The sequence below is a fragment of the Macaca fascicularis genome, chromosome 5 (genome assembly GCF_037993035.2).
Source record: "Macaca fascicularis isolate 582-1 chromosome 5, T2T-MFA8v1.1".
Lineage (NCBI taxonomy): Eukaryota > Metazoa > Chordata > Mammalia > Primates > Cercopithecidae > Macaca > Macaca fascicularis.
Window position 1 is genome coordinate 150,418,140 of NC_088379.1, and position 14,173 is coordinate 150,432,312.

At 38.4% G+C, this 14,173-nt stretch overlaps 1 protein-coding gene across 6 annotated transcripts in view; it reads left to right on the forward strand.

The window, feature by feature from the left end:
- SMAD1 (SMAD family member 1) overlaps positions 1 to 14,173 on the forward strand; it is a 77,014-nt gene that overhangs the window by 49,369 nt on the left and 13,472 nt on the right. For all 6 annotated transcript variants that reach the window (XM_045392916.3, XM_065545553.1, XM_065545549.1 and 3 more), the window contains 2 exons: positions 8,389 to 8,646; positions 11,178 to 11,294. In XM_045392916.3, the coding sequence (XP_045248851.1) occupies positions 8,389 to 8,646; positions 11,178 to 11,294 (375 nt within the window). The remainder of the gene's footprint in view (positions 1 to 8,388; positions 8,647 to 11,177; positions 11,295 to 14,173) is intronic.

Consider the following 14,173-nt stretch of genomic DNA (forward strand, 5'->3'; position numbering starts at 1 on the left):
AACACACTCTATTGGGGACATCTGTCTCGTGTAGGCATCATATTGGGCACAGCTGCTCTGGCAGCTTGCCCTCCCTTTCTCACGAGAATTGCTGCAACTGACTGGCTCTGGGGCCATTCTTGCGCTAACCCTGGGCCTTCTTTCTGCTTGTAGGTGGCCTCACTGAAATGTCCTGAGATTCAACTTAGATGCCATCTGGTGCTGAGCTTTGAACATTACGAAGCTCCAGGTGTACATGAGCAGCATTCTTATCAATCAGAAGACTTGCAGAATTTAGAGCAGGAAGACCCTGTGGAGAGCAAGTTTCTTGCTCTTTTGTGTGAGAAAACTGAGTCCCTGAGACATTAAGTGATTGGCTCAAAGGCACAAAGGTAGTTATGAGAGTCAGGACTAGAACTCAGGTGTCTTGACTCTAACCTTATAAATGCCTTCTCCACCTTGTCAAAACTGGAAAGCATTTCCGTACTGCCAGGTAACAGCTTGTGTCCGTTACTTCTGTTTGGGCAAACATATATCAGAACTCTCTTGTGTGTTTAAAAAAGAAGAAAGCTGCTTTCTCACAAACATTTGGTGGGTGGGGATTTGTCAGACTTAGTCTCATTACTAGACTACTTTACCACTGACAACTTGGTGATAGAATTTCAAGCAGTACTTCAAAATCTTAAAAAAGCTCTCACATCTAGAGTTTACAGGAATCCTTTCCAGAGCTCAGCTCCTCTCTACAATTTTAACTGTTCTTTTTCATTCTTTTCCTTGTACCTTAGCAACGCAGAAAAGCTGAGTGTAATAGCAGAATCACAAATATCTCTGAAACTTTTGCTTCCTGAAACATTCTTAGTTGGGTTTCCCTGTTGACTGGAAAAGGGATTTTATTTTTAACAGAGATGCACAGTTTGAAAAGCAGAATTATGTCACTGAGAAAAGGCAGAAATCTGAAGGATTTTTTCTCCTGAGATAAAAGGAAAATAGATCAGGAAAAGAAGATAGCTTCAGCCTTTTAAAGATATAACACAATTAGAGATTTTCAAATGGGTGGAGAGGATTAGTGAAATCACCTAGGGGCCTTTTTTCAGAATACATTTGAGGGGTTGGGGTGGGAAACACGATCTGGGTTTTTACTAGGGTTAGAGCTCCTAGGATACAAGAAGGCCATACATGGTCTGATTTTTAAATAACTCAGAAGAAATTCATGTGTACAAAGAACGATGTTTTAACGTTGGGCTCCTCTTTGAAAGCAGATTCTTATTCAAATTAACCAATAGGAGCAGCCCTTAAAGAGGGAAGTCCCACACTTTAGCCATATTTTGAAGTTACCAAGCAGGGTCACCTTAGTGCACTAAGAAAATGGTTCCCCAGAAAAGTCTATGTTCCCATATTTGTTTTCCATAAAATAGGAACAGTCCGAGACATAGAACAAGTCAGAGGGAAACATTGCTCACCCTCTCTCCCTTCCTATTGGTGACCTGAGTTGGGCCTACAGTTTGCAAATCCTTATTCTTTAGGCTGGTAAATCTCTCACCCAAGAAATGAGAATTGCACAAAGAAAGTGTGCTTAAGCATGAATAATTGAGTGTTTCTTCTTTCCTTTTCTCCTAATAGAAAACATATTTTAATTATTCTTTACTGAAATCTTGCTGAAATGAAAGGAGCATGAAGTGGGGGTAGAGTGAGACATCTGGGAGAGAACCACAGCATTGTCCTTCAGGATTCCACATAGGGAGAGAGGCCTGGGCCTTGTTATTTTAGAGCAGCACGTGTGTGTAGGGTTAACCCAGCCTGACTAACTTCCATGTGTCTCCTCTCTGCTACATTAATACTTCTTTCTAGGGCTGGCAGCTGTTCCAGACCTATCTCTTTACTTTCCTGAATTTAATTAGTCATTGCTTATAGTTAGTGTGAACATTTATTGTCCAAGCCAGGAGGCTTGAAATTGACAAGAGTCACCTATTACTAATTACTAATTGGACAACAGGTACAAATTGGGACTGTCCCAGGCAAGCCAGAACTTACAGACACCCTACTTATACAGTCTCCGGTGTGGGTGTGGTGGCTCATGCCTGTAATCCCAGTGCTTTGAGGGGCTGAGGCAGGAGGATAGCTTGAGACTAGGAGTTTGAGGCCAGCCTGGGTAACATAGCAAGACCTTGTCTCTACAAAAAATAAAAATTAACTGTGCATGGTGGTGGGCACCTGTAGTCCTAGCTGCTCAGGAGGCTGAGTCAGGAGGATCGCTTGAACCCAGGAGTTAGAGGCTGAATTGCTCTATGATCATGCCTGTGAATAGCCACAGCACTCCGGCCTGGGCAACATAGCAAGACCCCAGCTCTAAAAATAATAAAGTTGTTTTAAAAAAAACAAAAGAAAGAAGTTTTTGTAAGTGCTGCTGTGGACCATGTGGTAGTAATTACCAGCTAGAAGATACATTGGAGAAGAAGCCTCATTTAATCTCATTGAAAGTAGCAACAACTTGATAAATTTAACAAGAAATGTACAAATCCTGTATGTAGTGTTAGGAACTGAGTTGCGTGCCCCAAAATTGATATATTGAAGCCCTAACCCCAAACACCATAGAATATGACTGTTTTTGGAGATAGGGCCTTTAAAAGAGGTAATTAAATTAAAATGAGACTGTGGGCATGGGCCCTAATGCAGTCTGACTGGGGTCTTTATAAGAGGGATGAAACATGCATAGACATCAGGAGAAAAGACCGTGTGAGTACACCCTGAGAAGGCAGCTGTCTGTAAGCCAAGAAGAGAAGCCTCAGGGAAACCAACCTGCCAACACTTTGATTTTGGATTTCCAGCCTTCACAGCAACAGTGAGAAAATAAATTTCTGTTGTTTAAGCCACCAGTCTGTGGTATTGTGTACAGCAGTGCTAGCAACTAATACAGACAGTACTTGTAGAACACAAAAGTAGGCTTGAACAGACCTTCCTACATCTTCAAAAGGGCATTTCAGTATCATCAAGATATTAATCTTAATTTATGAATATAATGTGACCTCAATAAAAGTGTTAATAACTTTTTTTTTCTGGAAGTAAACAAGGTCATAACTGAAGTCATATGGAAAGCTTAAGCATGCAAACAAAACACTGAAAAGGAAGAACTGTGAGAGGGGCTGGCCCTATCAGCTATTAAAATCTCTATAAAGCCTTTATAATTAAAACAGAGTGGTACTGGGGCACAGACTAGAACAGGATGAAATGTAGTGGAATTAAATGTCTGAAAGTAGACTCAAACATTTATGGAACTTTTTTTTTTTTTTAAGTGGCAACTCCAATCACTGGGTGAAAGATGGGCTTTTAATGAATGGTGTTGGGGTTAACTGGCTAACCATTTGGGGAAAGATAAAATTAGATCCATTCCTCATACCACAAATAAAACTAAACTCCAAAGGGATCACACACAGATCTGAATAAATTATGAAACTTTATATGCACTAGAAGTATGCATGGATGAATTCCTCCTTATAACCTGGGTATAGGAGAAGACTTTCTAGGACTCAGAAATCCATATACAATAAAATAAAATGTTGATAAATGTGACTACCAAAAAATACACATAAGCAAAGTGAAAAGACAAATGATAATCGTAAAATATCCACAACGTATATCACAGGCTAGTATCTCTAGTATGTTGTTTTTAATGAAGGGTGAAAATACCAAAAATGGGCAAAAGGCATAAGTCAGCAGTTCACAGAAAAAAATGGAAACGCACTCTCTGAAATACATGAAAAGATGATCAACTTTCTTTATAAGAGAAATGTAAATTAAAATTACACCAAAATGCCATTTCTCACCTATCAGGTTGTCAGGATTCAAAAGCTTGACAGGCTCTATTCTGGAAGATGTGGGAAAAAGGCACTCCTGTGTGACAGTGCAAAATGGTGCAACCATTGGGAAGGGGTGCTTGACAATAACAAAGTTATATATGCATTTACCCATTCACCCAGCATTTCCACATCTAGGAATGTGCCCTGAAGATACACCTTTGACAATGCTACCATATATATGCACAGTCATTGCAGTATTACATTTTATGGCAAAATACTGTGAAATACCTAAATGGCCAGATATGGGAGATTGTTAAATGAACTTTGGTGTTATTATCTGTCAAACCACATGAGGAAGACCTCTGTGCACTAATATAAAGTTATTTCTCTTATATAGGTGAAAAAAGCAAAGTGCAAAAGAGCATGTATAGCAGGCTACCTTTCTTTTTAGCAGTAAAGACGAAATAAGAAAGCATCCATTTATCTGCTTGCTTTTTTCAAGAAGAAACACAGGATAAACCAGAAAAGGAAATTGGTGACCCTCTGAGGACGTTAAAATTGGAGGACTAATTTAGAAGGGACAGGGTAGGGAGTATATTGTTTTGACTTTAAAATCATGTTAATATTGTCTGTATTTACAAAGTAAAATTAAGTCAACAAGAATGAGAGAGGGAAATTCCTAAAACTAAGTGCAAACAGCAACAGATGTATTCAGATAAACTAACTGTGAAAGGGAGAAATTGAATAAAATTTCAAAGTAATAAAATAACACTGAAGAGGGGGATGAATCCAAGTAGATTTTAAATGAATTTGAATGAATCCAAGTACTTTGTATACCAAAAAAAAAAAAAAAAAAAAAATTAAAATAAACCCAAAACTTAGTAGGTTTATTTTATAATTTCTGAAACTTTTTCAGTGTATTGTAGAATTAAGCACATTCATAAATACTTTGATGTTGGTAGCCAAGGTTCTCACTGTTGAAGTAAGGAGATACAGATAGGAAATAGAGAAAGGCAAATGAAAACCCTGTGGAGTTGGCTTACACTTGAATGTAACAGCATAACCCAATTTCTAACACACACGCACACACACAGGGCTTAGAATCAGTGTGGCTCCAGTAGACATGCAGAACACAGCCACATCCCAGATTTTGGTTTCTAAATACTATTCCTCACTAAAGGGAACCAGAGATTGCTAGACTGGTGGAAAGGGAAGGTAAGAGATAAGCCTGGAATGTCTTGTTCCAGAAATTAAGAAATATTCAAATAATTGGAACATGTTACAAAGGCACAAGGAGTAGCTTGAACAGGCACCCAATGGCCAAATCTAAGACAATATCACCATCGAAATAAAGACGGTTATAGATTATAGCTCATTGATTAAGAATCCATGAAGCCATACTGATGACTATTATATATAGGTATATAGACACGAGATAGAAAAGCACGTCCTCGTATTACAATTCTGACTAATAATTAAGGAATAATGGATTTAAAATTCACCAGTTCACAACCATTATAGCAAAAATTTATTCAAGCAAAATGGATGCTAAATATATGGAATAAAGCTTGATGAGGAACAGGATATTTACACAGTCTAGTGTCTCACTACTTATTAATTACAAAAGGAGAGACAGTAACTGTCTGCAGTGGAAGAAATGCACAATACCTTAACCAAGGGATCAGGATTAAACCTCAAACAGGCAGACACATCGTGTGCTTTTGTGTGTATGAACTGAGAAGGGAATAATACCACTTACCTAGTAGTCTAACCAAAAATCTGAGAGTTTAATCACGGTGAAGCATTGGAGGGACCCAAATTGAGAAACAGTCTGTAAAATAACTGCCTGTATTCAAAAATGTCAGTAGCATGAAAGCAGGAAGGAAAAAAAATGCTGAAGAACTATTCCAGATTACAGGAGACTAAAGAAATAATGACAACAAAGTACAATATGTGATTCTACCTTAGGTCCTGTATCAGGAAGTTGCTACATAGGACATGGTTGAGACCGTTGACAGAGTTGGAATATGATTTTATGTTAGATAAAATCAGCAATGTTAAATTTCCCAAGTTTGATAACAAATGTGTATATGTAAGTTAATGTTCCTTTTGGGAGTTGCTCTGAAATGCTTTAGGAAAAAGGGATATGTATGTTACCTGCTCTCAGATAATTCAGAAGTGTATTTGTGTTCTGGGGCCGGGGAAGGGAGGAGAGAGAATGAGTTAGTTAATGTGGCAAGATGTTAAAAATTGATGAATCTGGGTAAAGGATATTTGCGTGTTCTTTGTACTCTTGCAGTTTTCTGTAAGTTTGAAATTATTTCAAAATAAGTTATTTTTTAAAGTTCATAGAAGTTTTTATAACTTCCTCAAGCTGGAAACAACCCAAGCATTGGGTTGTTTTTCTTTTCCCCAACCCAAGTATTTATCAGCAGAAGACAAAATTGTATCATCAAATAAATTGTAGTTTATACACATAACAAGATGCTACACACACAACACTGGATGAATCTCACATTGTGAGGAACACGTATGCAGATTATCAACTTGGGGAGCAGAAATACATTGCCCTTTGCTGTGGCCATTGCAAAGGCTAGTTCTTCCTCCCTGACTACCCCCATCTGCAAGTAGTAGGAACAAGTAAGTCTCCAGTTCTAAAACTGTTAGGAAACAGGAACTGCTAAAACAGATGCTCCACTAAGTGTTAGGGTGGTGCAAAGTTACTGCAGTCTTTGCCATTAAATGCAAAAAGCACAATTATTTTTGCACCAACCTTAATGGACTCTGTGAGTGTGTTTTGGGAGGGAGGGGTCCTCTAAAGGATAGAGGACATGACAGATTGATTCTAGTTGCTGTATGGTGCTGCATTTGTGGGGAGGGGTTTAGGGGCCAATGTTTCCCCCTTTTACGGGTAAAAATCGTAATTGAGACCATAGCTAGATGCCTGTAAAAGGCAAGCTGGGAAATGGCAACTCAAGTCACAGCAGCTAAAAGAAAAGGGAGCGTTTATCGTTGCAAAGGTAATTGAAAGGAATTGGACTGTTTGGGAATATAAATTTTTATTGGCATTGGGGATCCCTTATCAGGAATGTTTCTTCAACAAAACAAAAGCATTTTATAGTTCAGATGACTATTGAAAGGTAGAAGAAGAAATTATGCTTTTAATGGTTTGGTTTGGGAAGATTCCATCACTGTACTAAAAAGAAAATACATTTATTATATACTCAAAAGATTTGTTCCTAAAGGATCAAATAGGGAAATAACAAATCTGATGCTATGGGATTATGTAGGAGTATAAAATGTAGCACATGAGAAATTTTAATACTTTTTAAAATACCTATTTTTATCTAAAAAGCAATGTTCAGTTCATAAAAAAGTGATAATCCAAGTGTTAAGAGCACTTTTTACTGTAGAAATGATATAAATTTTGCATAGATTCCCTGGAAAGCCCTCAAAAGTCTGCTAAATTCCTATTGCCACCAAATATTGTTTCTTTGGGGAGATTCCTAACAACCAACAATAATCATAAGTTTTAAATCTCTCCTCTCATGCAGTTTATAAAATGGGTTGCTTTTCTCTTTGCAGCTGAGGCCACGGGAGCTGGAGGGATTGCAAAGGCCTTTGTTAGAGCATCCATCTGGTGACCCTGGTAGGGAAACTTAGGATCTAACCCTAGGATCTGGCTGGGCTCTGTAACTGACTGTTAACCAGCCCTGCCTTTCTAGGATAATTATATTTATAGTGGCTTTGCTTCAGGAGGTTTCTGGAGGTTGATGACCATGCCAATTATTAACTCCTTAGGTTCCTGATATAGAGCATTTAGGAGTGACAGGAGTTGTTTTCTTTGCTTCTCAACAGGTGCCTGCCTGTTGGGCCACCTTTGTACCTTGAGTTTTCAGTTGGCAAAATGTGAATTGTATGACCTATTTCTTTCTTGACCTCACAGGTGGTGGTAAGGATTCTTGAAAAGTGGGTAAGATCCTTAGAAAAAAGATGTTCATAAAGTGTGACTCCTAGGACAGGATTCAAGATAAATTCTGTCCCACAAAACGCCTCGTATTTTGTATAATTATCTTCATGGCATTTGAGTTTTCTACAGTTCACTGATTTTACCTCTTCAGCTCTATTTACTATGCTGCTTTTTTTGTGTTAAAGTGAACTAGTGTGTCAGCTTAAAACACTTGTGAATAATTCATATCATTCAATAAGCATTAACTCAAATGTGAAGTCTTACCAGCTGGGGCTGTGAAGTGTAAGTGTCAATGGTGATAAACAATTATGCTTTGGTTTTTAGTGAATGAAAAAAATTAAGAATGAGAGAACCTTAACATTTGTAACCTAAAAGATTGTATTTTGCCAACTTTCTTTGGGCAATTTGTGAATACTGCAAATCTCAGGCGTAGGTCATCAGTGATTCTAAAGGGATTATATTTGTTCCTGCATTTGTTCTTGAGGGTAAAATAGCTTTTCATTTGAATGATGCTTTTGAGTTGGCAGCAGGGCATGGAACAGATAATTTGTTGTTGCTTACAGATTATGTTTTACTTTATTGTGATGTAATTATAGATCATTATTCTCATTTTTGTCCTTCTCTTTTTTCCCTTCCTTTTTCTAGTACTTCCTCCTGTGCTGGTTCCAAGACACAGCGAATATAATCCTCAGCACAGCCTCTTAGCTCAGTTCCGTAACTTAGGACAAAATGAGCCTCACATGCCACTCAACGCCACTTTTCCAGATTCTTTCCAGCAACCCAACAGCCACCCGTTTCCTCACTCTCCCAATAGCAGTTACCCAAACTCTCCTGGGAGCAGCAGCAGCACCTACCCTCACTCTCCCACCAGCTCAGACCCAGGAAGTCCTTTCCAGATGCCAGGTAGGTTGGAATGTTCAGTGATGTTCTGTGGTCACATCAGTGTTACCACAGTGTCATGGAAAAACTGGGTCAGCCTGCAGTGGAGGGAGGTTTTCAGTCCCGGTATATGACATAGTGCTCTCGCACTTTTAGGATACAACTTTTGGAGAAAGGAGACGACATAGCCAAGTAAGCAAATGTCTTATTTTATATTTGTCAGGCACAGATGCTTGAATAAGCTATATTTTTCCCTTGTTTTTTAAAAGGTTTTGAAACAGCTGCATCCTTCTGGGAGTGGCATAATTGTTACAGTCTTTACTCTTGATAAAAAGAAAAATAGTGTGTTACACACATTTGCTGTTATGAGAGCACAAGTTCAATTAGCATCGTTTTCATACATGGAAAAAATTCCTGTTGTAAGTGCAACCTCAGAAAAAGTATTTCCTGAGGGATGATCCCACCCCCTACTTAATTAAATTCATTTAAATGATGATGTAATCCCAAGAAATGTATACTTTAACAACAAAGGAATTACAACAGAAGTACTGGAAACCATCTGCTTGTTCAACTTAGCAAAGACAAAAAACAATTATCCTCTTTTTTTAGACATAACTGATGGTGTAATAGTTATCAAAATACATGATTAATAAGGACATTATATATTTTGAAGTTGCAGGTTAATGAGCAAGCATCTCCAAAAAAAAAAAAAAGAGTGGCAGATTTCTTGCCAGTAGACCTTAAGAAGGATACCCTAAACAAAAATATACTTAATATCTATTAATGTTTTTGGAAGGGAAAAGGACTGGGCAAGTGTATTTATTGGGCTCCTTGAAATGTTTTTAAGTAAATTTGAATTCAACATCAGTGCTAGGCCTTCAAAAATTGAAAAGTGGTCCACATTTATATTGCTTCCTTTTATTTATGTATTTATTACTTTCTTTTATTTAAATCTTGTTTATTTCACATTGCTTTGTCTGGTTTTCACTCCAAAGCTGTTTGGGCTGAGAGTTGGGAGATAGACTAGTTTAAAAATTAAAGTAACTGGTGACTTCCCGTCTACCTCACTCCCTTCCTCCTCACCACTAACCTGTATGATGGGCAGGTTAGTGGCGAAGAGATACATTTCAGAAGACTTTTGAGCAGTGACGGCAGCCCAGAGTGGCCACAAGATTGAATTAAAGGTTATTGCTTGAATTTACACTTTGTCCCTAGATGTCAGAGATTAAGGCACAGGCCAAGTAACAGAAATATGGAAAACAGTTGCAAGGGACGGGAGGAGGTGTTTGTAGGAATAGTAGAATAGTATCAAGAATTATCGGGTCCCTCTTGGTTGTGCTGATGCCACAGGTTGCCAATGAAATTTTCACCAGCTTCTTGGCAGAAATTCATTGACTTGGGCTCAGAGGAGGCTCTTTGTCTTTGTTCCTGGCTTGAGATAAAGCCGAGTCAGGCTTACAGCTGCAGGAAAGAGGCTGAATTAAAAGAAGCTGGAGAAAGGGCAAAAGAGGCATCCAGAGAAGATCCCAGTGGTCCTGTCTCAGTACTATGAGTCGTTGCTTGTTAGCAGCTGGATGTGAAGTTACTGGGTTATGATTCAGCAGGAGAGTGAGTCTTGGAAATCACTGGGGCCTTCTGAAGGAACAGCATGAGTTATGTGTATTTGACAGTTGCTCTGAGTGGTCTCAATTACTTATCCAAGCATTCGCGATTCCCTCAGGTAAAATTTTGTCTCCAAGACTGTCACGTATGCTAGACGGGCTCATGATAGCTAGTGAGGAACTTGCTTTTGGATGGAAGAGGATTATTTGTGAGAAGCCTATACCCTTTGTTTTATATTAAGAAAATGCAAGACTTGTGTTAGTGTTCTTTGTTTAAATTAAAAAATCATGTTTGCCTCTTATTTACCAGAAGAAACATATATGTAAATTCTGAAATAGAAGATAGCTGTGACAAACTGATTCATTTTCTATTACTCTGTTGCTAGAGGTTTTAAAGCTAGTGATCATTTAAATGGGTAGGGAGAATGTGGTCCTAACAGATTCCCTAAAGTCCTGGAAAATTAACAGTTCAAATCAGTAGGCTGTAATGAAACTCAGTTGGTAAATTTTCTAAAAGTCTAGAGATTTAATGCAAAAGACCCTGAAGCTCCTTTTCTTAAGAAGTCCATTGAAGCTTTCAGAGGTTTTCCATCTACCAGTGAAACTGAAATGCAGAGGTTCTCTCAAAGCAGATTATATTAAAGTATGCTTAAAATGCTCTTCTGATTGCTTTTAAACAGCATGATCCTGGATAGGCAAACAGCTTCTAGAACTGGTATATAGTATAATACTTTTCCTCCCACTGAATTTTGACAAAAATGTGTATGATTGTGGCATGGTTAATACTTTTCAGAAATTGTACATCAAGGCCACTGCCTGTAGCCATTAGTCTTTTAATGGGGAGATTGAAATGGCAACTTGATCTCTTAAGAATTTCAGTACAGAAGAGGATATGTGTTTTGAGCGTGTATGTTTACTAAGGGTTACGAAGTAACTTCTTTAAAAACTTCGTAGCTGATACGCCCCCACCTGCTTACCTGCCTCCTGAAGACCCCATGACCCAGGATGGCTCCCAGCCGATGGACACAAACATGATGGCGCCTCCCCTGCCCTCAGAAATCAACAGAGGAGGTAAAACTAATTGCTACCTGTTCCTTTTCTTAGAGTCTAAAGTTTGTCCAGATGTTACTTTCTCTCACAAATTGTTGTTAGTCTTTAAAAAGAGAGCTATTTGAGAAAAATAGAGCCCAATGATAAGAGAAGCTCAGTAGAATTCCTGGATAACAAGTAAGTCTTTCATTTAAAGAACAAAAATATACTGACTTAACTAATGAAGACCTGAGAATAATTTTGCAGTTATCTGTTTAGATCCTTAATACTTAATCATTTTTAACTGATGATGAATTTTTTTTTTTTTTGAGATGGAGTTTTGTTCAGGTCGCTCAGGCTGGAGTGTAATGGCGCAATCTTGGCTCACTGCAACCTCCACCTCTGGGTTCAAGTGATTCTCCTGCCTCAGCCTCCTGAGTTGCTGGGATTACAGGTGCACACCACCACACCCAGCTAATTTTTGTATTTTTAGTAGAGATGGGGTTTCACCATGTTGGCCAGGCTGGTCATGAACTCCTGACCTCAGGTGATCCGCCCACCTTGGCCTCCCAAAGTGATGTGATTATAGGCGTGAGCCACCACACCTAGCCAAAAAGAGTATTTTTAAATGAACAAAATGGTATTTAGAAACCATAAGTATAACAGAACTAAAGTAGAGTTTTCACTGGTGATTTCCAAAGTTGGAAGTTGGTATAACTGGGCTGTCCAAAGGCCTTCTTCTGTAATTAGGATAGATACTCATAAACCCCATCTATTTTTCAGCCCTTTTATGTCTGTAACTACAACTGGAACAAACTAATAGAATTTCTTTCTTGCTGTTTGTTTCTAACTTTGTTACTGAAAGAAATTGAGGCACAAGTTTTTCCCCTTCTCAGCCTGAAGAACTTGCAGGCAGAAATGAAAATTTCTTCCCCCTCTAGTAACAGGCGGGTCTTTGATTCCAGCACTGTATTGTCCTTAGCAGTGACAGGGTGGAGGACACCGTCACTCTTCCAGCCCTGCATAGGCAAGTGGCATAGACTTAAGTGAGCAGAGAACTCAGGTAAATGAGTTTGGTAGACTCTCTGAGAATCTGTTAGAATCCACAGCCACACTAGCAAATAAAACTGTTCCTAAGTAACGTCTCATGAAGGAAAGTGCTTCGCTGCTGCACTCAACACATGGCATGGGTCATGCAGTTTATATAATGTTTATGCAAATTGAAGTTAAAGTGCAGTTTGGTTACTAGGTATGTCTTACTTCATTCTTAGTGCTTTTTTATTAAAATAGGAGATACTTATTAAAATAGGAGTTGCTTATATTTTTAAGTACTTAAAATTGATTTTGTCTCTATGATACATTATACAGTGGTAACTGCCTGTCATTATACATTTATCCAAACCCATAGGATGTACACCACTGTGAGTGAACCCTGATGTAAACTGTAGACTTTAGGTGTAGGTCTGTAGCATGAATGTTGGTTCATCAGTTACAACAAATGTGCCACTCTGGTGGGGGATATTAATAATGGGGGAGGCTAGGAAGGTGTGGGGGTGGGGGACATATGGAAAATCACTCTATCATATACTCAATTTTGCTGTGAATGTAAAACTGCTCTAAACATCGATTTAAAAATTGGTGATGAAGGCTGGGTGTGGTGGCTCACGCCTGTAATCCCTAGCACTTTGGGAGGCTGAGGCAGGTGGATCACCTGAGGTCAGGAGTTTGAGACCAGCCTGGCCAACATGGTGAAACCCTATCTCTACTACAGATACAAAAATTAGCTGGGTGTGGTGGCAGGTGCCTGTTGTCCTAGCTACTTGGGAGGCTGAGGCAGGAGAATCACTTGAACCCAGGAGGCAGAGGTTGCAGTGAGCCGAGATCACACTGTTACACTCCAGCCTGGGCAACAAGAGTAAAACTCAGTCCCCCCCACCCAAAAAAAAAAAAAATCGGTGATGAACTCAAAGGACCTTTCTTGGATATACAGTGTCATCAATTGGAATGTACACCGTTTTAATCAATATGATTTTTAAATCTTTTTTATTACCTCTGTGTTTTATGGTTCCTGATTATCTCTTAAACATCTTATCATACATAATTCTTTGTCAATGAACACTCTGGTTGGGGGAAATAACCCTTATTTCACACATCTGTGGAATTTATATTTGGAGACCAGGATACCAGGGGAGAATAGGCACAGTACCACACTATTAGGAGCATGTGGACCCAGTAACTATTATTGCTAAACCCAAAATGTCTGATTTCAGGAAACAGATCTTTAAATTGCTTTAAGATTTTTTTCATTTAAATAGCTTTAAATATTTTTTTTCTTTATAGTTTATAGTCAGTATTTTCACGAGGAAGGAATGTTGGCCATTTTTTTTCTTCCCTGCCTTTTTTTTTTTTTTTTTTTTTAACTTCTTTTTAACCTTTGGTGATTTCCCTAGAGCAGGGATCAACAAACTACAGCCCACAGGCCAGTTCGGCCTGCTATCTGTTTTTGTGAATAAAGCATTATTGGGCCACAGCTGTATTCATTCATTACATATTGTCTATGACTGCTTCTGTGTTACAAGGGGAGAACTGGATAGTTGTGATAAAGATTATACAGCCCACAAAATCTTTCTGGCCTTTCACAGAAAAAATGTATCAACCTCTGACCTAGATGAATAGTATTTTGAAGTATCCTGATAGCTGATAAAAGCCTTCTGTTAATAATGTTGCAGTCTGCTTTAAGATTTGGCACTTTTAAATCACTAAAGTTTTGCTCTTTGGATTATGGCAAATTGACGTGGTAGAGTTGCTTAGCAAGCAGGGAAGATAGTGTATGTTTTTAGCTAACTACTTACATATATAAAGCAGCTAACTTGCGTGTGGGTTTTTTAATGAGTATTTTCCTTGGTTTTTTTTTTTTTCTT